Below are 22,161 nucleotides of genomic sequence, written 5' to 3' on the forward strand. Positions count from 1 at the left end.
GTTCATTGTTGCGAAGAGACGGGGTATTGAAGGGGGTGTGGTTGGTATGATTTAGCAGTTTCCATGTTAGCATTGCACTTCCGGACAAGAAGTTGCTCTTTTCCACTAAGAAGACGAAAGAGCTTGGTACGCGAAATAATGATGGTTAGAGCCGGCGTCGACTTTAGCGAGCGATGCCGTGTAAATAGAATAAAAGTTCTGTCACATTCCTCTACATTTGCTCAGTTCCTCCTCTCAGACATCCAATGTCAAGAGCGATCCATTCATCTTCCAAACATCATGGTATGCTTGGCCTTGATGCTTCGCTGATTTGCCTCTCCCGTTTGCCACAAAGCTCCTTCATTTTGCTTGTCAAGCATTCAGAGAGGACCCCCTTGATAGTCTTGCCACGAACCTCATCGATGCCCGTTTGCGCCTCGACCTGCTGTTGATTGACAGCCTGCCACTGCTCTGGGGGGCTCAGATCTATTTCATCCACAGACTGTCTGCAAAAGTACAACACCTTCGACATGATGTGGATATCAGCCAATTCCGCGTCCTCCATAGCAGCCCGTAGCGTTCGCCTGTTTGCGCTCTGAAAATCCAAATCAGCCTCTTCGAGAAACCGCCAGAAAGTTAACAAAATGCGGTCGAGATCTTTGATCGGCCAGTATTTGATGATGCGTCTCAAGACAATGCTGCAAAAGTCGATGCGAGCGGAAATCACCTTCTGTGTTGGTTCGGGGACGTCGGGGTCGGATGATAGAGTCAATTCGGCGAAGTAACAAAGGGTGGTGTAGCTGTTGGAATCATCCATGCTGTTGGCGTTTTTGTAAGCCCAAATCATATCCCAGAGCATAGAATGGTACTCTGCATTGGCAGCTGTGTAGAGAATTGGTGTCATGCCATCCACGTCCCGTTTTGTGACATCGGCGTGATGTTCGATCAGCTTACAAACAACGCTCTGGCAAGGGTGAGAGCTCATTGTAGCGTATGAGACTGCATTCCTGCCCAACTCACCTGTCTGGTTCACATCCGTGGCATACTTTCGTCCCAGCAGCTGTTCGATGAGATCCGTGTCCTCCTCGCAAAATTCCTCCTGACATTCTCCGAATCTCCTAACGCAACGTTCAGTTGAGGCCAACCAAGAAAGAGCAGTCCGGCCTGTTGCGTCTGTCGTAGTTCCTAAACATTCAACTGAAGGGGCCGAGAGAAGAATGGTAAATGCATGGATAATTGCTCTGTTGAGCGAATGATTCTTTGTTTGGAACCGGGATACCAGGAGTTCACGAGGGAGAGAACTCATCCTAGGTAGCAGCGCCAACAAGAAGCAGGGGTTCTTGTTATCGATGGCAAGTTCTGCGAGCAAAACTTCCACAGACCTAAACACATGACTATGGACCACCTCCTGATCGAGACGATACAATAGAGGATCGCAACCGTGTTCGGCTGCCTTTAGAAGAAGCCTGCGCAAAACAGTGTTGCCATCGGCATCCGCAACATGTATATCCATATTTGCCTGAATGAGAATACGAAGGATATTGTAGGTTGCCTTATTGCTGACGCTGAAGCAACCAAGAAGACGGACACATAGGTCTCGCCCGGATCTAGGGCTCGAGCCATGCTCGGTTTCAATGAGCCACTGAAGCGACGATATGCTTGGCTGCTCGTCAATTCTAAATGTCCCGAATTCCGATCTAGCATGTCCCAAGGCCTTCATTCGGAGCTTTCTCATGGTTTCCCGAGGAAGCTGCGGTATCACTTCCCAGTCCCCCTCGAGTAGATGTCATACCACGCCATCAAATCCAGAGTCAATTGCCAATGTCAGAATTCGAGTCAAGTCTTGAACGTTCGAAACCACTCTCAGGTCGTCGAATCGAAGAAGAACGTCAATGGATATTTTGTCGGCGGTTTCCACTGCTCGGCAAAGCTCGCGCCATGCAATGTTGTCAAATGAGTCCGCAGACCCAGCCTCCTGTTCAAATTGATGTAACAATCGGAAAACAGGTTGTCGTTTAACGAGATCATTGGTGGCGCAAAAATCCGGGAATACCACTTGATTCCACGAATCGGTCATCCCGCCATACTTTTCAGCTAGGATGGCAGGGAATCGTTTTCCATACGCTTTCCACAAATAGATGTGAAAATGAGCAGAGGCATGTTTCAAGAAAGGAAATTCGTCAAACACTTTTTCGGAACGCTCCTGGTAGTCATGGTAGTCATCTATGCGCTTCCAGTAGTCTCCTTTGCGCTCTTGCCTGCCACGAGGTGCAGTCGAGATGGTTGCGAGAATGGCAAGGTGCAGACTATCCTGGGAGAGGTACTAACAACAAGCAGCGGAGAGCACTTCTAGTGCGTTAGGAAGGTATGTCTCCAACACCTGATCACGGCGAAGGTACTGATCGATAGTGTCGTGGGATGGACGAAGAACCGAGTCGCCGTCCAAAACTAGGAGCCCCTGACAGCACTGAACGATGAGATCAATGTCCGGTAGATCGTCCGACTTCACATCGTAGCCGTACTCGGAATAACTAAGAGTCGCTAATGCGTGTTGAACTTCTTTCATTGCTAGCCGTGGGGTGGAGTTGTAGAAACGAGTCGACCCAAAAATCAATGAAAGCGTCTGTTCGGCTCGTTTTCTGTCAGCCTCCGGCGGTTCCCGAATCCTCTTCATCGTAAGATCGTAAGCATCGTTGACCGGTAAATATAAATAATCTGTGGTTAGAAGCAGATATCCCTTTGAATCGGCCTGCGAGAGGCTGCTCATGTAACGGCTCGCCATCAGAAAGCTATGGAGTTCAAACATTAGCTATTGCGGTCTGAAGATTCTTATGTATCTGCGTACCTTCCATTGGCCTCTTTGCTTACCTTGTGGACTATGGACTTTTCGAGCCCAGAGTCCGTGCCAATGATTGTGCGCAACCGACTCTGGAGACTCACTTGTTTCCGCACGAAGATTGAGATGTCGTCGAACGCAGCAATCTCGATTTCGTCCGTCGTTGCAAACATATGCTTGAACTTTGGTAGGCTTCTAGAGGTGCAGAAGAGACGGACGTCTTGGAAGGGCAGATTCGAGATTCTGTCAACGATCAGGTCTTGTACCTTCTCGTTCGCTTCATCCAGAACATCCAGGACTACAAAGAGTGTACGAGACATCGCAGATGTCAATCTAACAGCTGAGCGCAGCTTCTCAAGTGAAGGCGAAAATCCTCTTCTTGTGTCTCTGTGGAGCTGACGCAGCTCCTCGGGAAATGTCAGATAGTCGACCGAGGCTTGATGAAAGATACTTCGCTCGAGCTCATCCAATGTCTGGTCTGCCTGAAGTTGATGATCGCAATACAAGACTGCCACGCCCATGTTCGGGTTTGATTGAGAAAAGGTGTTGTTCAAGTAGTCAAAGACAATTGCGCTAGATGTCATCAGCAAATCCCCATAGATCATTCGAATTACAGGAGCAACTTACGCAATCACTGATTTGCCAGCTCCCGCTACAACACAGTTAGTAAGAAGGGTTCTTAGTGGCTCAAACGAAAGGTTTGGTGCACATACGCAGTCCATGACACCACAAGGTGCTAGATGGAGATTTCAGCCAATTGTTGAATTTTGGGTGACGAAGAATCCATGTGCCCGTGTTCCAGTATCCCTGTCCCACGATTGGAGAATACTCTCGTGACGTGGACCGAAATTGAGTCTCGTGATCCAGTGCAACGCCTCGCGATCTTCTCCCTGTTGTATGCTGCGTTTCACCACTGGAGTTTGATGGTTAGCCCAATGAATACACCGTTCGAAGATCCGCATCAGCTTACCGTCGATCTCCTGACACAAAGTCCCGCAGAGACCTTTGAGTTCTTTGAGACTTTCCGTGTTGTTTCCAACTTCGGACGCTACCCTATCTTGCAAAATCCTGGAAACACGTTGGTCAGCGGGCGTGAATCGTTGATGCTCTTGGATGTATACGAACTAACCTGCTGTTGTTGTCCAAGGCCAGCGACAACGATGCCTTTTGACGTTCGATCATGTCGAGAATTTTCTTGATTTCCTTCTCCTCGAAAGGCCACTTCAAGACGTTCAGGCCGTGACGAAACCCCTTGCTCGGACTAGCCTCTCTCGGAGTCAGCTTCTGATGGAGAGAAAGCAGAGTCTCCTCCAATAGCTTCAGAGGTCCTCCATCCCCCACCAGGACCTCCATCGTCGCCTGCCATACATCATCCGCGGAGGCATTCTGGAGTTCGTCAATGAGGGCTTTGCAGAACTGAATTTCTGCCGCCAGTCGGGCTCTGTCCTTGGTGGCATCCTTGACTGTCCGGTACAAGGCGATGTTATAGCTCCGATATCGCGATCAAGCTGGCCGTGAGGCCGATCGCTTCGGCAGCCATGTCGTTAGTAATGAGAGGTTGAAATGATCATGGTTCTCTGACGACTGGTTGCGAGAAAACAAGAAGAAAACACGGAGTCTGGAGATGAGGAAGAGAAATGTAGGTAGTTGGGAGAGATGCTTGGAAAAGTAGACTTAATCCCAAGCCAACGTCTGCATGCTGCTTTTCAGATATCAAAGCTCTATGTCAATGGTCACAGATAGGAGCCTTTGACACGCCGGTTATCCATGCAGTGAAGCTGCAATTTTCTGCAAGCCCAGCAAGTGCTCCACAGAAGCACCTCCGTTGTTGAATGGTGCCAACAAAGGAATGGGAGGAAAAGCACCATTGGACTGAAAACTTTCGAACAGTATGGCTGCCTGAAGCCCGGAAAAGAGAGAAGATGTGGCCGAAAGATCGTCCACTAAAGGTCAAGGGGGACCTTGAAAGGCCTTTGCCGTCAAAACTTTCAGAAGGGCCTAACACACAAGGACAACAGGCCTTTATCGCCTGAATATTTGCTGATGAGTTTTGCTATCCGAGCGGATACTTTCAGCTATTCGGGCGGGTAGTCGGCATAGAAGAAGGTGACGACGACAATAATAGGGACAGGGATAGAGACAGAGATTAGAATAGAGAAGATAGGGACGACAGGGACGACAGGGACGAGGTTGTCAGGATATAACCGGTGCACTTTGCTAAAAAGTTTAGAATGGAGAGAAGCCTGGCCGTCAGGCTGAAGCTGACTTACATGCCATTCCCGCAGGCAAATAAAGAAACCAGGCTAAGCTCTGCCTTGCTGTGCATAAAACTTTGGAGTAAATACTCGCTCGTGTATAATAAAGACCGCTTAAACTTCCTGTCCCTGCTCAGCTGCATTTCTTGTGTGCTCAATGTCTCCTATCGAAGGCGATAGTAGTAACGACAATCATAAGCACGGAGACGGGGGACGGGGGCGGGGACGGGGGCAATAACGACAAAAACGGCAACGACAACGAAGGCAAGGTAGAGTTATAGCCACAGAAAACTCAATAGCTCTAGCACGGGAAAAGACGGCGGTCTCATATATTCCACGGTATCACTGAACTACTACTGTTTTAGTAATGCCTTCTCCCGAAAACGCCTCGTGGATGCACCTAGACTCCAGCATAATTTCAAAGCTGTCACACCGCTGATAGACAAACACTCAATCTAATGATTCAAACATCTCCTCGCTTGCATCCTTGGGTGCTCAATCGTCTGACTCATCTCTCTTCCTCTTCCGCGACTCGCTCTGACCACGACTGGCCAAGATCTCGTGGAACCGCGTCAGCACACGCTCTTTAAGACCTCCATGGTTGAGATCGATGTGCGCTGCTGAAAGGCTATGAGTAGCGACCACCCGAGCAAGCGCGGCTCTGCGTTCAAGCCCCAGCTCCTTCAATTCTGGGGGGACATCCGTTATGACTTGTTCGAGAACCTGCCACAAAGCAGATCGACGATAGTGCCGGGCCTGTAAATCCTTGGCCATAATCTGATGTCTAAAGTATCCGAACATCGGGGTGATCACGCTGCTAGCCTTCCCATGGAGGTCGGCTTGGAATAGCTGGGAGACTGCAATGAGGGAATCCGCGAGTTCCTCCTTTGGCAATGAACGCGAAGGCATTTATCAAGCGGCTATTCCTGCCCCCCTTAACGTCTCTCTCAACATCTCTCAACTCTTCCCAAGTAAGATAGCGGCGTTGCTCCTTTGGTTCATCCATGAGCCCGAACTGCCTCAACATCCATGCGTCGAGCTTAAATCTGTTCTCGTAGCACCAGTCGACATCATACCAGCCGTCGAGAAATTCGAAGTCGTTGTGTGTAAATCGGTCAAACGGATGGAGAGGCTTGTCACCTCGTCGCGTGGACCGCACTTCGGTGTGCAGAGTAGCGAGCAGCACCGCCTGCGGTGTCTCCAGACGCTCTCCACGACGTCGAAAAACCACCATGACGTCTGGGGCGTCTAACATTGTTTGCCGTGCGCCACGGTGCTCATTAGTGACGACGCCGTGCATGAGCTGCATCGTGATCTCATGGCGAACTTGGTAACTGGGGTCAACCATGATTACTCCGCCATCGGTTGCAGCACGTAAGACTGGGTTCGGACGTACAGTGAGCCTGCCGACTCCCTCATCATCTTCTTCGCGTTCGCACAATCCGCGAATGCTCTCGCCCTCGAGATGCTCCCTGAGTATAACACCGATATATCTTTTATATCCGGGAAGGTTCGCCGCACTATCGTACGCCTCCAAGACCCATGCGCCATAGTATTCAGGGTTAATGGTTCCAAACCCGGTTGCAGTAGACCTGTGAAGGTGTTCGAGGGCAGCAGTCCGGCGACTAAGATGCCAGTCGGCCATGGCAGAGTCTCCGTAGCAAACTGCATCAACGACTATGGCCACGATGCATTGCTTTTTGTTGCCAAATACGGGAATAGGCGAATATCCAAGGTTTGTGCGAGGGGCCTCGTCGACCTTGCAAAGGAGGATTTGCCGGTCCTCCTTCGCTCCGCCAGAGATCGTTCCAACAATATTGAGTTTTAGTAGTTGGTCATCCTCGTACTGAATGGTCGGATCGAAGTTGGTAGGCTGCTGAGCGGTCAATTCTTCGAACGAGCGGCCGTCGGGTGTCGTTTCGTTACGCTTGTGAGAATTGGGGGCACTAGGGTTCGGGAAAGGCCGAAGTATCATGTTGTTACCTGCGGTATACTTCGCAAGCGCATCGTGCAACTTGGCGGACACCATGATGATGCTATTGCCAACACACGTGAATGAAAATGTCGGTCTGTGTCCAGCAGGAGGTGAGAGATGTCTGCCAAAATCCGAGGCAGGGAAAACTAAAGAAATACCCATACACTCTGACCGCACAAGGTGCAAACGAACCGTACCTTGGGCATCCACCCTTGGGCTGTAGCGCCACGCAGAGAGAAATTCAGGTGAAAGTTTAAACACTATCAGTTGAGAAAATGCGCACTCGAAAATTCCACTACTGGATCCCTCGAAAAGACGGAAGATAAGTGTTCTCCGACCTGGCGTTGCAGAAGACAATAGTAGCAAACAAAACGAACCCACAGACCACGCAAACGAAAAGAACCAGCAGAAGAGCGCGCAGTACTAGGAAACCTGCTATTGTATAATAAACTCGTTTCCGCCAACTGGAGCCAGCATCAGGCTGTCATTTGATACCACCTCCGTCACACCTGTTTAGCTTGACAACACTTGATCCGATGAAGGGATTTCTGCCGTAGGCACGAGAGACACGAGAAAGAGAAGTCTCCAGGTTTGGGATGGGGAAGATGGAACGAACGAGAACTGAGAAGATGAGATCTTGACAACTAGAAAGGACGCATGTCCGACAGGGGAAATAGCTACAAGGACTCGCGACCGCTTGAGCGCCCGCTTCTGAGGAAAGTAGGGTCAATCTTGCCCAACATATTGTGCCTTCCCGGGTCTTATACTCCCACCCCTTGTCTTCCAGCTTTGGATGTCGGTGTCGCTGGCCTTCATCCTTAGCTAATTGACGGCAGAATCACCGCCTCATTGAACGAGCGGAGGTTCATTTCCAGCAGAGATGCGTCCATGTAATCATTGAAGGATATTCATGCCGCGGGGGGTCCTGCATCGTAAATTCGAACCCATCCGGCCACTTGAATAGTGTCCTACCTCAACACAAGACTGCGAAACGAAGCAGCCCAAATACCTGGAGCAAGAGCAAGCACAAGTCTTCCTACCACTGACAGCTCCGTGTCAAAAGGCGTGACCGGGACGCCACTACCTAGCGTAACAGCCAGGCAGATTGCAGTGGCCTTGCAGCCAGAGTACAGAGCATGGCCAGAGACTGTGTGTAGATAGAATAATCGCTGGTGAATTCCAAGGTATCGCTGAATTAGTACTGCTGAGCTTCAATCATACCTGCCCTCGTAAACGCCTCGAAGATGCACCATAAACGCCATGGCAGCACGTTAAAGCCTCACTTCTTGGCTCTCCGCTTGCCCTTCTTCGCAACGCTAACGCTGCCTTCAGCGACCTCACCAGCCTCGAGCTGGCCCTCGTTCTCCAGTTCCTTGAGCTTCTCCTGCCCAGAAATAAACATGGTCAAGTCCCGATTCATCTCCTCCAAATCCGCAATCTGCAACTTGTACTCGCCGTCCTTCTTCTTCAACGCCTCGAGCTCGGTGTTGTTGTGCTCCACACGCTTCATCAGCCCCTGAGTGACCTCCTTTTCTTCTTGTAGAGCCTTGCCGAGGTTTCGTGCGAGTTCCTGCGACTTGGTGGCTTTGTTTCTGTCTCGCTCTGCGTCCCGTTCTAGCTGTGGGATGACTTGTGTCTTGAGACGATTGAGTTCTGTCTTGAGAGTCGCGTTCTCTTCCAGCGCGGCTGAAGCCTTTGCGGAGGCGGATTCTGCCGTTGCGGCGGCCTTTGACGCCTTGTCCGCCACCTTGCTGAGCATCTCCTCAAAGTACACCCGCTGCGACTCAAGTTGGCTCGTGAGAAGGTGGGTGTACTCCAGACCGATGTTATCCAACTTTGCCCGCGGCACTACATCCTCGTAGCCTCCTTCCGGTCGGTGGTGCTGTCCATTGCTACCTGGCAGCTCAACGACCTTGCCGTCGCCCTTGTCGCGGATGAGGCGATGGACCCAGGTATCGCCCGCATAATCCCAGACATGCTGCGTCTCGAGCTCAAGCGCGAAGCTGTGTGCCGTCTCTTTCCAGTGATCTTTTGCGTGACCACCTTTGTATCTACCGCAGCCGACGTTTCCGCAAATGAGGCAGATCCAGAGGTCGTCTGGTGAGTCGCATGAACTACAGAGATTTGACACGGAGGAACCAAACGGTTGGGTATACGGGTTCGACGGGTCGTATGTGGTTTCAGGGTTCGTGTGTCTGCAGACGGGACATCCTGAGCCCTTCCAGTTCTGGAGACAGTTGCAGTGGAAGACGTGCTGGCAGGGGATCGTCATGAGACCGGTTGTATCGTCCATACGTTCTAAGCACACCGGGCAAGTAGGTAATTCGACGAGGTTTGGTGTAGGGGGAGGGAAGGGTTTGAGGCTGCTCGACGCGGCGACAGAAGAGGACGGTGTAAACGGATCGTGGTTGAGGTCGGGGAACGTGCGGTTTTCTTTTGTCGGCGTCTCAAAAGTGATAGACTTGACGAACACGACGTGACAAACCTGGGCCTGGAACATATTAGTACGACCGCCACGTCCTATGCCGATATGACTACTCACCTCCATGCTGTTGAAGACCTTGCCGTCAAACTCCCTCTGCCACTTCCGCGCGCGCTCACTGTTGCGGAACTTGAGGAGGACCAGATACCGGTTCATCCTGGCGGTCATGACCATCCGGTAATGGCTGATGTCGTTCCGCCATTTTTCACCCACGTATCCTAGGAAATCTCCAGGTGTGAGGTAGCTCGGCACTGCCGGTATGCAGAGGGTTGTGCAGTCTACCTCTTTGACTCCATCGTCTTCTGACGGGTCAAGACCTAACTCTGGCGTCTCCTCCTCCTCGCGATAGAAGTGTACCACGCCCCAGCCAACCTCCGTGTTCTTCGTCTCTAGCGGCACGTACTTCGCCTTCGTTGACGTCCCCGCGAACGTGGGGCCCACGCCGAGCGCCGCCGACGAGCTGGCCGCTTCCGCCGTCATTTGCTCTCGCTGACGCTCGTCGTGCAAGTCGATGCTCTGTATGCTCAGCTGCCCAAATCTCCAGTCTCTAACAGCCGTTTCAGGCCGTATCGCGGCGGACGATGGCGGAGGTGGAAAGCTCTGGGTGCGCGCTCTCCACTGCCTTTCGGTCAACCGTTCGAGGTTTCCACCACTGTCCTCCTTTACAGGTGTTCTCGAGGGGCCGCAGTCAATCAGGCCAGCGTTGCCGGAGGTATTATGCGCTTGTGTGTTCGATCGGTAGGTGTCGGCGGGAAGGGGTGTTTCGTATGACTGCAACGGCGAGGGTTGCGGTCTGTGAACGTAGGATTTCTTCGCGGATTTCCTAGAATGTGTCGGAAGCTCGTCGAAGATGTCGATCCCTTTCGGCGGAAGCCAAACTTCTTTGCCAGCCGAAGAAGTATGTGTCTTGCCTTTAGATTGGCCGTCCGTTGGGCTGGGAGTCGGGTAGAGCTCAAATTTCAAGTGGTAAAAGAAGGACCGCATAGCCTTTCGCAACCCTGCGGGCTGACGCTCGTCTGTGGGTGCTGTCGTAGTGGCCGGCGTGCAAATCGGCTAGCAAGTGATGGTATAGAAACGAATTGTATTATGGAGGTAGAACGATTGTCACCGAAGCACTTCGTAAGGTTTGCTTAAGCTGCTCATAACAACGAGTGGACGGGGGTGTATTTCGGAGGAATAATTTAGGTGCAGGGTCTCTGTGGAAGGTGTTCCCCCACAATGGAACCCCACCGCGGGCACGGGTCCACTGGTCACGTCACTGATAAGGCGCCTGCGTTTCGCGGCCGAACCAAAGCGGTGCTGGACTGTCACTGCAGGCGCTGTGTTTCTTTTTCCCGATGGATACAGAACCGATCTAAAAGTAAGAAAGCTGCAGCGATGAAGACTACAACGATGGCAAATGGAGGTGACTGGCGACCACAGCACACGATAATAGACGCTAGAGACGGACGATGATAATGGGTAACGGATAACGGTAACGGACGACAGTGACGTTGAAAGACTACAGTGACAGGCGACAGTGTTAGACAATAGTGACGGACGAGGGTGACGGACGAGGGTGACGGACGCGGGTGATACATGACGATAGTGACAGACGACAATGATAGCAGACGACGAAGCAGGACGACGATGACGGATGATGACGGGCAATAAGGGCGAAGACGACAACAGATATAGACATCACGAGAGTGGACGAAGCTGCGCGACGAAGCAGAACGAAGACGCAGGAAGACGACGCAGGACGACGACGCAGGACGACGGCGGACGACGATGACGGACGATAAGAAGGGCAAGGACGACGACAATAGATACAGACATCACGAGAGGGGACAGATGTAGACTTCAATGGTCTGTATTGGCGCTATTGAGCGCGTGGTGCCTGATTTACCAGGCCCTAACTAAGATATCATCATGCCAATGCCGTAACCCATAACCCATGAACGCCGGTGAGGAAAGAGCCGCCGCTTACTGGCCTCCACGGAGGCGAAGCACCAAGTGGAGGGTCGACTCCTTCTGAATGTTGTAGTCGGAGAGGGTGCGGCCGTCCTCAAGCTGCTTACCAGCAAAGATAAGACGCTGCTGGTCGGGGGGGATGCCCTCCTTGTCCTGGATCTTGGACTTGACGTTGTCGATTGTGTCTGACGACTCCACCTCTAAGGTAATCGTCTTGCCGGTCAGGGTCTTCACGAAAATCTGCATACCTCCGCGAAGGCGAAGGACCAAGTGAAGGGTAGACTCCTTCTGAATGTTGTAGTCGGAGAGGGTGCGGCCGTCCTCAAGCTGCTTACCAGCAAAGATAAGACGCTGCTGGTCGGGGGGGATGCCCTCCTTGTCCTGGATCTTGGACTTGACGTTGTCGATTGTGTCTGACGACTCCACCTCTAAGGTAATCGTCTTGCCGGTCAGGGTCTTCACGAAAATCTGCATACCTCCGCGAAGGCGAAGGACCAAGTGAAGGGTAGACTCCTTCTGAATGTTGTAGTCGGAGAGGGTACGACCGTCCTCGAGCTGCTTGCCAGCGAAGATGAGACGCTGCTGGTCGGGGGGAATGCCCTCCTTATCCTGGATCTTGGACTTGACGTTGTCGATAGTGTCGCTAGACTCCACCTCGAGGGTGATGGTCTTGCCAGTGAGAGTCTTGACAACTGGGAATTGTTAGTACGGTACTGGGTGGTGTGGGGTCAAGGAAGTCGGTTACTTACAGATCTGCATGCCACCGCGGAGACGGAGAACCAAGTGAAGGGTAGATTCCTTCTGGATGTTGTAATCAGACAAGGTGCGGCCATCCTCAAGCTGCTTGCCGGCGAAAATAAGACGTTGCTGGTCGGGGGGGATGCCCTCCTTATCCTGGATCTTAGACTTCACATTGTCGATGGTATCGGAAGACTCCACCTCGAGGGTGATGGTCTTGCCAGTGAGGGTCTTGACGAAGATCTGCATGATGGCGACTTCTGAGTGGTTGTGATGTGATTGATGTAACTGATGGTGGATGTAGAAGTTGTCGCTGATGGACGAGTGCTTGTGTGGGATGGAAGACGGATGAATGTAGGAAGAGGAAAAGGCGTGGTGGAGGAGAGGTTGAAGTAGTTAAATAGTAGGAGGCAGAGGAGATACTGGGCAGGCAGGAGGCGGGTGGTGACTGACCGCGGCGAACGGAAGGTAAGGGAAGGCAGTGGGGGGCGCAGGCGCAGGTGGAGAACCAACCTGGAAGGTACCTTACTGCGTCCTTACCTGACGGTTATGCGGTGCACTGAGGCAGTACGGATATGCCTTGTGTCCTTGTCTGGGGGAATGGCGAATGATTCATCAGCAAGCAAGAGCGCTAAGGTAGGCAGGAGCAAGCCGGAACCCTCCAGAACCAAGTGGACCAGGAGGGTGCGGGAGGTAGCCAGTACCTTCCAGTCAGGCATGGACGGGTGCTGATTTCATGTACTCGCCACTTCTTATCTGCGCTATCGGGCCACCTCTCCCGCCGACCTGGAAAGGCTGGAACCCAGTTCTGCTGTGCCTGATGTCTCAGTTCGCAGCGCTGGACCTGCCGCTGGCCACTGACCACGACGGTTGGCCACTCGCCATCGCCGCTTCTTTGATCAGATGGCCTCGCTCATGCCGCCGTAGCCCCGAGACGCCATTCGACGAGTGGCTGCCGAGAGATCAAAGATCTGTTGTTTGTGATCAATGGCAGCTGCGAGATGCGAATCTTCAAAGAACTGGGAGGCGGGAGCGAGCTCGGGGGCCCGTCGGCAAGAACGTCTCGCGCAGGAGGGAGCCACTGTTTACTGTTTCCCCGGAGCCTTAAGCGTTAGGCAGTCTGTCACTGATGGGTCGCCGCCCCATCGCAACTCGCAACCCCTGCACCTGCTCCGCCTCTGCCGTCCACCTCGGACTGTCTTCGTCAGTCGTCATCGCAGACGACTCAGTCATGGCTGAGAAGCGTCGCCGAGAGCATTCACGGAGTAGGTCACCACAGCTGGAGGCTGGAATGTTTTCCCCCACGGACGAACCAACCTGCCAGACCGAGAAGGCGGGCGGTTAAACAACTGGCTGTCTTCGTTCTCGACGCTGGGCTAGGAATGTGTCTAACCCAACCGCACCGAGAACACCACCTTGACGATGGATGGCTCAAACTCAACCAACTCACAGACGCCAGACCGACTCAAGGCCACACACTACCATCCAGGCACTGACACTGTGAATGCAGTGGCGCCCCACCCGCCACCCGGATGCCGGCCATTTTCAGAAACACGGCGACGCCTGACTGGCAAAGCGCGTGCAATGTGTCACTACCACCACCTTAATCGCCACTCGAGAGCCTCCAGTCAATCTTTTCCTCGTCCGAAGAATCGCCTGCCAATCCCCCGATGCCTCTAAAGCTTCTCTGGACCTCATCGCTTACCTCTTCCAACGACTCCATCGGTTGTCCGTCTGCCTGCGTTGGCCTCGCCCAAGATGGCTTCGTTTCCACATCTCAGCGCGCCCGCGGTCGCCGAACAGTCACACCAGACCCCGACAGCTCACCCCGGTATCGCTATCGCTGGACCCCCGCATTTTAGCGCATGATGACGCCAGACGTCATTCCTCCCAACCTCTTGAGCGCCCGACCCTGATTTTACCATCGTTCGAGACCGACCGACAAACTGCAACCTCTTCGGCCTGCCTGCCCAACAATGTCCTTTGAATAAATTACCCGGGAGGAATGGGTGTGTGAAGAAATGTCTCTTTCACTGTTTCGGGAGCAAGCCACATGGATCATGGCAGGACGAGACCGATCAGATCCAGTCGAGAATGCTCCCCAGTGACGCATTCGTTTTGTCGGAGAAACGAGACAGAGGGATTGCGACATCGCCATTTCGACGCTCGGCCCTCGTCACGACGACTCACGGTCGGCGCCAGAGCCCGTATTGGCCAGCCGACCGACATCGTGGCACCCAAGTGCGAACGTGGCAGACTGGCAGTTCATGTCTGCAGCAGACGAACACCACCAACAGCACTCCTCGCAGCCAGCCACCGTCTTATTGGTTTGGCCTCAACGTGCCAAACCGCCAGCGCTGTCTCTGATTTGCTCCGATAAGGGTCCCCCTCCCCGACTTAACCCCGCAGGCGTTCGCGTTCTTGCGGTCAGCAGGCCATAAAGGTCAGTCAATAGTTCCAACTCAATGTCGACAGAAGTCAAAAAAATTGTTCAACGGGCGGAGATCCCGTGAGCGTCCCTGGAAACAATTCCGCGACCGGCATAGGGAGCTCAGTCAGCAGCAGTTGTCTGAATCGCATCAACCAGTGCACCGTCGGGAAGATTCGCCGCTACAGTCGGAGCAATAGACCAGGACCTCTATGATCAACGGCGAGGCCAATTGACTGAGGATCCAGGACCCAATCTAGCCTTGGAAAGCCTAATGTTGTCCTTAGATTCACAGCGTTACTTTCAAGGGCTGTGTTGACTGCAAGGGTCCCGCTAGATCAGGCCACGTGCCAGACACTGCGAGACAAGCTGCACGACCATCGTGAACCGCAGTATATGCTCAGTGGTTCGATAGAACCTATGCGGCGGCCATGAGAGCGTTGACAACAACAAGCAATCTCAGGCATCTCCCTACAGCGCTTTCTGCTCTCCGCTACTCTCATGATTGGGGCCTCTCAGTTCCTGGGACCACTAAACCTGTCTGTGAAGACATGGGCCTGGCGACCTGGCCCGTAATTGCGGGTTGGCTCACCGCTTCAACGCATCGTGAAGGGGGGTCATTGCGGTCAACTTCGTAGAGTATAAAGGGCGTATCGTCTGCCCGTCCCGTCCATGTCCGAATGCAACCTACCAGGCCCTCGCTCCTCGGACCGAGCAGATTGGCAAGACGTAGCTGTTCTGACTTGCTTGGTCAGTGACGCTGGTGTTGGGTGCTACCGTCCTGCTCTTCAAGCCTGGAGAGACCGCCGAGGCGAAGGTCATCTCTTGTTGTCTCGCTGGCTGTCACAGCCGCGTCAAGACACGTGTCCGCATGGCGTGGTCGACAAACAGGCCAAGAGACAACGAGGAACTCACGTTGGTTGCTTCAAGGTGTAACTGATGTGAAGGGCAAGAAACAATCTCTTCGATATATCGAATTTTGGCCTAACTACAACGGACATAAAAATGTCGAACCCATTCGGCCAAACAGAGCCTCTCCAAAAATTCTAGAAGGCGTTTTCATCCAAAACGTTCCCTTCTGCCACCCAGTAATTCCAAAAAATGCATATCGTAATCGTCTATGCTATGCTGTTTCATTTCCGTGCCTGTCGTGCCGGCATAATCGTCTCCGTTAAATTTGGTAAACAACAAAAAATATTCTTTATAGCGCATTTGTCGCGTCTCTCTTCGCCGCAGCGCAGCCGTCTAGCCAACGCGCAACTCCAGACCTCTCCACCACGTTGAAAGCTTCGAGTCATACATTCGTAATGAATCATGAAAAAGGGTCGTAAACACATCGAGACGAATCGTGTTGAGAGGTGACCAGCCGCAAAAAGAAGTGAAGTCAGAGGATGTGTGTGTGTGTGTGTGTCTGAGGGAGATCATGTGTAGTGTCTCGTTCAACGCCGTCGCTGTGACCCGTAACATAGGAAACAATGCCCACCCGGGGGCTTTTAAATGACCTTCCGAGAAACATATATCGCAAATTATGACACAAGATGGTTAGTTGGCGCGGATGACCAACTTCGACAGGAACTTGTTAGACAAGCAGTCAAAGTCGTTGCGGTCAAAGGTGGCCTCGGGGCGAGTGCGCAAGTACGACTCTGTGGCGGGGTTAGTATCGTCGCTTTCGGACGCCTAGTGTGATGAGACTTACCATGCTTGATGACGTGCTCGCGGACCTCAGTCATGGCCTCGCAGACGGCGACGTTGTTGTTCAACAGGTGGCCGTGCTTGGAGGTGTCCCAGTCCATGAAGGCGGGCAGCTTCTGGGAGATGGCGTGGAACAGGCCGACAATGACACCAACGGGAGTGGTCTCCATGTCGCTGCAGAACTTGTTGACGGCAGCGGGGTCGGGCACGCGGTAGTGGCAGTCGAACTGCATCTCCTCCCAGACGGCAAGCAGGATGGAAGCCAGCATGAAGATGGTGGGCCAGTTCTTGAGACGCTCACCGCTGTAGACACTGGAGTACAGGGCAGAGAGCTCCTCAAGAATCTCCTTCTGCAGCTCACGCCACATATCGGCCATGGCGCACTTGATCTGGAAGTTGATCATGACGGGGGCGACGGTCCGGCCGTAGTACTTGGAGTCCTCGTCGTCGATCTGGCCGTCAAGGCTGACCTCCTCGCCCTGGTTCTCAACAAGGGTGATGTGAAGAGTGAGGTTGTAAGCCAGGACAAGCTTGAGAGCCTTGCGGATGACAGGCATGCGCTCCTTGACGTAGTAGCGGTGAGCGGTCTTGAGGATCTCAGTGATGAAGGGGGTACCCTCAAAGTGGTCCTCAATGAAGTCCTCAAAGCCGCCGTCAATGTGCTTGTCGAGGTAGTCGGACAGAGCCTCGACGGAAACGCCCTTGGCACCAACATCAAGGTTACCGGTGCGGAGCTCAAAGTCGATGGGCTCCTGGTCGGTGAGGCAAGACTCAACCCAGTCAGCCTGGAAGCAGCTGTCGTCGGCGACAAAGACCTCGCGGACATAGACAGGGAGGGCAAAGCCATAGCCGTGAGTGATCCACATGAGAGTCTCGCTCTGGGCAAAGCCCTTGACGTTGTAGACGGAGACGCCACGGCCAAGGTGACGCTCATAGTCGGCCTTCCAGTCCTTCATGAAGTAGCCAATGTCCTTGATGTCAATGCGAGTGCAAGGAACCTGCCACAGGCGGGCGTGAGAAGGCTGGCAACCAGCGCAAGGCTCGCCCTTGTCGCAGGTCTTCTTGAGGAACTTGCAGCGGAGGCAAGCACGGAGCTTCCTGATCTCGCTGGCCTGCTTGCGCTGCTCAGGCAGGAGAGGACCCTTTCTGCGGCCAACCTTCTTGACCTCGGAGCCGTCCTTCTTACCGGTGGAGGTGCGGCGGATGACGGCCTTGGTAGACTTGGCAGTGACGGGGCTACGTCTCTGGCCCGAGTTCCTCCGGGCGCTGACAATGGGAGGCGAGGTGGCACCGGAGCCGCTGGCGGGCGTAGGCCGGGTCGGGGTGGTGGTCGTCGTCGTCTTGATGGGCATCGGAGCAACGGCGGACGCAGGGCTGACTGTGTCGTGGTTGTGAGCGTGGTTGTGGTTGTCGCCGAAGCAGTTGCGGTGGGATCCGGCGTCGACATATCCATCGGATTCGGGGGAGAAGGGCGAGATGGGGAACGGGGGAATCTCCTCATAGCTGCCGAGCTCAAACGAGTTGGCTCCATCCGACGAGTCCGAGTTGGTTCGCAGATGCAACGTCTGGCTGGGGTTGAAAATTGCCGCGTTGGGCTGGGGCTGCTGGAAGTGGTCAAAGCCGGCACCGGAACCCTGCTCGACAACCATTGACCATCCCTCTCCGTTGCTAGAGCTAGGCAGAGACAAAACCTCGAGGAAAGTACCGGTGGGCGAGTTGCTGCCGATGCTGTGGGAGAGACCCTCAATCTGCAGAGCGGAAGCGGCGGCCTGAATGTCGTGCCAGCTCTCCATACCCATGTTCCAGTTCATGGCGGGAACAGTCTCGTCCATAGGCGGCATGGTGTTGAAGGCGGATGCGAGCTGAAAGTTTGCGGCCAAAGCTTGAGTCGTCGCGGGGAGGAAGTCGATGGTATTCGCCTGGAAACCCGGGGCGTAGGGGTTGTAGGTGACGGGCATGTAGGCATCGGAGACGAACTGGGAAAAGTCCTGGACGGGGATGTGAGGCTGTTGCTGCTGCTGGTGCTGGTGTTGCTGAAGAGCCCAGTCGGTCAAGGAGTTGACGGGTTGCTGGTAGGGGGAGTGATGGGAGTGCTGGCTGAGAGGCGAGGAGCTGTGGGAAGGCGAGTGTGCTTGCTGGTCTTCGGGAGGACTCGAGACAGCGGGATTCGAGGCCATATCGAGAGGAATGGGCCAGATCCTCTGGGCGGGCATGTTTGCGACGCTCTGGGGGCTGTTTTGCGAGGAGGGGATTTGGGAGGCGTAGGAGAATCGGTCCCGCTGGTCGAACGAGGAGAGGTCGAGGAGGTCGCCTCCACTCGAATCGAAGTTGACGTTCATGATGGGTTGGGCTGGGCGGCTGGTATCAGTCGTTCGAAAAGATCGAACGGGTAGGTGTAAGTCGAGGAAACGGGACTTGGAGGAGTGATATGGGCTTGGACCCCAGGACACCGCTCTTTCGTCGGGGGCGTCTGGATGTGGATGGAGGAGTTGTCTGACCCTTTCTTCTGCGGAAGAAGGAGGTTTTGGGGGAGGAATGGTGTGGGCTGGATGGGATTCGGGTGGTAAGAAGGGCGAGAGAACAGGACGGGGCGCCCCAGATGCGGGCATGCGTGGGTGAAGAGGAAGGACGACGAGCCCGCGAAAGAAGCGGTGAGAGCTGCAGTCGAACGTCCAGCCCCGGCCGGGAGGAGGAGCCAATGAACGGGGCCGGTGCTCCTTCTGCAGCTGCACGAGTGTGGAGCGGGGGGAGGCCGGGGTGGTTGCTCCAATGGAAGCTGCTGCGGCCGGTGGTGAGCTCTTGAGAGACTGGAGTTGGGGGGGAGTCTTGGGGGAGGCATGGTGGGTTTAGGCGGAGGACGATGGAGGGGGGAGGCTTGTTCACGAGGGCCACTTTTTGCGACGGGGGCACCGGGGGGGTGGCAGGCGGACGGTGGACGGGCCAATCACCAGCCGCCACCGTGCGAGGGAGACGGTGTCTCGAGGGAAGAAGCACCGTATTTTGCCGGGCGAGTCGACGGCCACCACAGTGGCAGCAGTGAGTGGGCTGGCGGTTGCAAAACGTGTGTTAAACGTCGTGAATGGTGCCAGGCCCAGACGGGCTTGGCGCCGACGGCTACTGGACGAAGGGCCCCGTTGAAAATGGCTGGCGAGCCCAGTTGAAAAGCCCAGATATTGGACCAGACGGTACGAGAGACGAGACTAACGGACGCTAAGGGACCCATCAGATGGAGTACGTACCCCAGCCATGGAAGCCGCGAAGCGACAATGGAAACGTTCTTTCCGCCTTTGGCGAGCTTCTGAGATGTGGTTCTGCCCTTTCCGCGGTCCACCGTCCACTGAGCCTCTTCCTCCAGGTGCCTAGGTACGAAGCGAGATGCCATGCTAATGCTCTCGCTCAAGACACTCGCGGTGGAAGAATCAAGCAAACATGACTTCCGTCTTCCATCTCTGGAGTGATCGTGCAAGGTGACGATGGTGTACCTGTGCTGCTGCTGCTGCTGTTGCAGTGGGTTGCAGCTAGCTGCTAGGTCCTTTCGTCGTCTTGCCTCGTCCTCGACCAAGTCTGGCTATCGTCTCACACACACAGTCGCACTCACACCCACGCGCACCCAACCAACCTGGTCACCACTCCCACCACCACCACCACCAGTGACGACCACCACCTGGCACCACCAATCCTGCCCCTCCTCCATTGCGCAACTCGCAGCTGGCAAACCACACTCGTCCCGTCATCCACCCCGCGACTCATGGGCTTCGCGGCGAACACACACGCACGCACAAGACATCCAATTATCCAGATCGCTCCACAGGCTACAGGCGCAGCTGTCGTCGTGCTGGCCTCTGTGTCGTCGACCTGTCCCTGGAATAAGACTCCAAGACCTCAGTTGCCTACCTGATCCAGCGCCCACATTCCAGAGCCCTCCTCGTGCCTGCAGCACGCTGCCCGCAGAGTCAATCGTTTAAAACAGGAGGTTCCGGATGGCGATCTGCTCTGGTCTGGTGGGCCTTTGGTCGTCTTCCTCGTCGTCCCTCTCTTTCCGAACCAGGCACGCCAGCAGCAAGGCCTTCTTTCAAGGGTTCAATCTCCAAGGCCTGCCAGGTACCAGGCAATCAGTTCAGACCCCGAGCTGCGCGAGCTGGGACCGAGCAACCTGGGCCTGGATGGAGCTGCTGGAGGAACATCGGCAGTTGCAGGAACCGACGACCGGTTCGGATACGCGACCAGAGTGAGGTACCTCGCGAACTCGCCCGCTCGCCCTGCAAACAGCACGCATACGCTACACACGCACTCTGCAGGCCTCGCAGAGCCTGGACTGTATCTTTCGTACGCTGCTGCTGCTGCACTGCTGCACTGCTGCAAATCGACGGCGACCGCGATGGCGACTTCGCCTGCGACTGCCACCGTCTGTCCATCTTGCCTCTCGCTTCACGCTGCTGCAGCCGCCACCACCGGCCATCTCTAATACGCAGTAGCGGTTGTCACCAAAATTCGTCCGGCATCATCCATTCATCACGCTGACGAGGTCCCCCCCGATCACCAGCGGCACCTGTGCGTGCGCAGGACCGCAGACGGCGGCTAGCCCCGAGGCATTGGTCTGTTCTTGTGCAACGACACGGACGACACAGCCCACGGACGTTGGCCGGCGCCTGGCCAAGGCTCTGCTTTGCTCTACCTACTTAGTAGTACTCTACTGAGGTGATCAGCAATCGACCGTGCTCGCTACCGTACTACACACCATTCACCATTCACAGTTACGTGCTGTGGCCTGCACGGTGAGTGGCTGTCGCCGCTGCGGTGCAACCGCGACGACATGTGTGGACTGTGGACTGTGGACGTGTGCGCCATGCACCAGAGACAACGCACAGTGCAACGGCGCGGGAAAACATGCCCACGGCTGCTGCTGCTTATCAAAACGGGGGAAACGATCAGCTCACACGGCACTGGATCGGCTGTCAGCGGCCAACTCTATCTGCACCTCGCGTCAACGGCACATCGGCCCTCCCCTCTCACCTGTCAGTCAGCCTCCGCCCAGGGTCCAGTCCTGGAGCCCACTACCCGTAACGTCCGTATTGCCAGCGTTTTCAAAGAGTGGGATGATTGATTCCAGAACTGGGTCAATCGACTCAGGGAAAAACACGCACTATGGATATAATGCCATTGTTGTCCTGTTTCCTCAAGCGGCAACACCGACTACAAGCGTCCAAAGAGGACAACTGCCCGCTAGCAGCCTCGGTCGTTTGCTAAACCCTCGCCCGCGGGGAGAGAAAAACCTGGCTTCCCACTGCCCTCACCATGGTGCCAAGGCGACAGTGGCTGGGGGAGAGTCAGGACGGACCACAACTTCTCATCAGACCCTTCGGAGTTTTCAAGCCGCCCCCTACCACCGCAGAAACAGAGCCCCACGAACAAGGACCAGAGCCAGCCATTGAGAGGACACCTGTTGCGCTAGCCTTCGATCGCAAGTTGCCGCAGATCTGCCATGGCAGCATTGGCAAACGCAAGGATGAAAATCTTCTCGTACGGGCTCCAGTCGATTCTGGGTCTGGAGCCCAGACGCCTGCACCTGCCGTGGTAGTGGACGGATACCTCATGCGAGTACCTACTTGATGCCCGCAAGACGCCAGACGACGCAACCCAAGAGACGACAGCGCCGCCCTCGCGCTTGTGGTAGCCGGCTCAACAAAACCACCATCCTCACCACCACCGCCCCTTGTACACTCCCGTACAAACTTGTTTGTCGTGTACCCCTCGACCGATAGACCACAGACGGGCCCTACCTTCGCGGTCCTCGCCCCAGTCCCCGCTGCAGATAGACGATGC

At 54.6% G+C, this 22,161-nt stretch overlaps 6 protein-coding genes across 6 annotated transcripts; all 6 read right to left on the reverse strand.

Annotated features, from left to right (window-relative positions):
* Nucleotides 1-277: 277 nt before the first annotated feature.
* On the reverse strand, nt 278-964 carry CGGC5_v002374 (uncharacterized protein; the record flags this gene model as incomplete). Its single annotated transcript, XM_032035377.1, has 1 exon — nt 278-964. One exon carries the CDS (start codon nt 962-964, stop codon nt 278-280), a length of 687 nt encoding a protein of 228 aa, XP_031885674.1.
* A 1,338-nt stretch (nt 965-2,302) lies between these two features.
* CGGC5_v002375 (uncharacterized protein) lies at nt 2,303-4,168 on the reverse strand (the record flags this gene model as incomplete). The annotated part of the gene is made up of 7 exons (XM_066150952.1): nt 2,303-2,768; nt 2,825-3,388; nt 3,443-3,467; nt 3,529-3,551; nt 3,632-3,728; nt 3,786-3,883; nt 3,945-4,168. 7 exons carry the CDS (start codon nt 4,166-4,168, stop codon nt 2,303-2,305), a joined length of 1,497 nt encoding a protein of 498 aa, XP_066009826.1.
* A 1,719-nt stretch (nt 4,169-5,887) lies between these two features.
* On the reverse strand, nt 5,888-7,099 carry CGGC5_v002376 (uncharacterized protein; the record flags this gene model as incomplete). Its single annotated transcript, XM_032035380.1, has 1 exon — nt 5,888-7,099. One exon carries the CDS (start codon nt 7,097-7,099, stop codon nt 5,888-5,890), a length of 1,212 nt encoding a protein of 403 aa, XP_031885814.1.
* A 1,225-nt stretch (nt 7,100-8,324) lies between these two features.
* On the reverse strand, nt 8,325-10,511 carry CGGC5_v002377 (RING finger protein ETP1-like protein; the record flags this gene model as incomplete). The annotated part of the gene is made up of 2 exons (XM_032035381.1): nt 8,325-9,536; nt 9,588-10,511. The coding sequence occupies 2 exons, from the start codon at nt 10,509-10,511 to the stop codon at nt 8,325-8,327; spliced, it is 2,136 nt and encodes a 711-aa protein (XP_031885815.1).
* Nucleotides 10,512-11,492: 981 nt separating this feature from the next.
* On the reverse strand, nt 11,493-12,467 carry ubi4 (Polyubiquitin; the record flags this gene model as incomplete). Its single annotated transcript, XM_032035382.1, has 2 exons — nt 11,493-12,172; nt 12,230-12,467. The coding sequence occupies 2 exons, from the start codon at nt 12,465-12,467 to the stop codon at nt 11,493-11,495; spliced, it is 918 nt and encodes a 305-aa protein (XP_031885816.1).
* A 3,721-nt stretch (nt 12,468-16,188) lies between these two features.
* Nucleotides 16,189-18,677, reverse strand: CGGC5_v002379 (uncharacterized protein; the record flags this gene model as incomplete). The annotated part of the gene is made up of 2 exons (XM_032035384.1): nt 16,189-16,289; nt 16,343-18,677. The coding sequence occupies 2 exons, from the start codon at nt 18,675-18,677 to the stop codon at nt 16,189-16,191; spliced, it is 2,436 nt and encodes an 811-aa protein (XP_031885817.1).
* Nucleotides 18,678-22,161: the final 3,484 nt, after the last annotated feature.

Source organism: Colletotrichum fructicola (assembly GCF_000319635.2).
Source record: "Colletotrichum fructicola Nara gc5 chromosome Unknown KSG_Nara_v1_contig01, whole genome shotgun sequence".
NCBI lineage: Eukaryota > Fungi > Ascomycota > Sordariomycetes > Glomerellales > Glomerellaceae > Colletotrichum > Colletotrichum fructicola.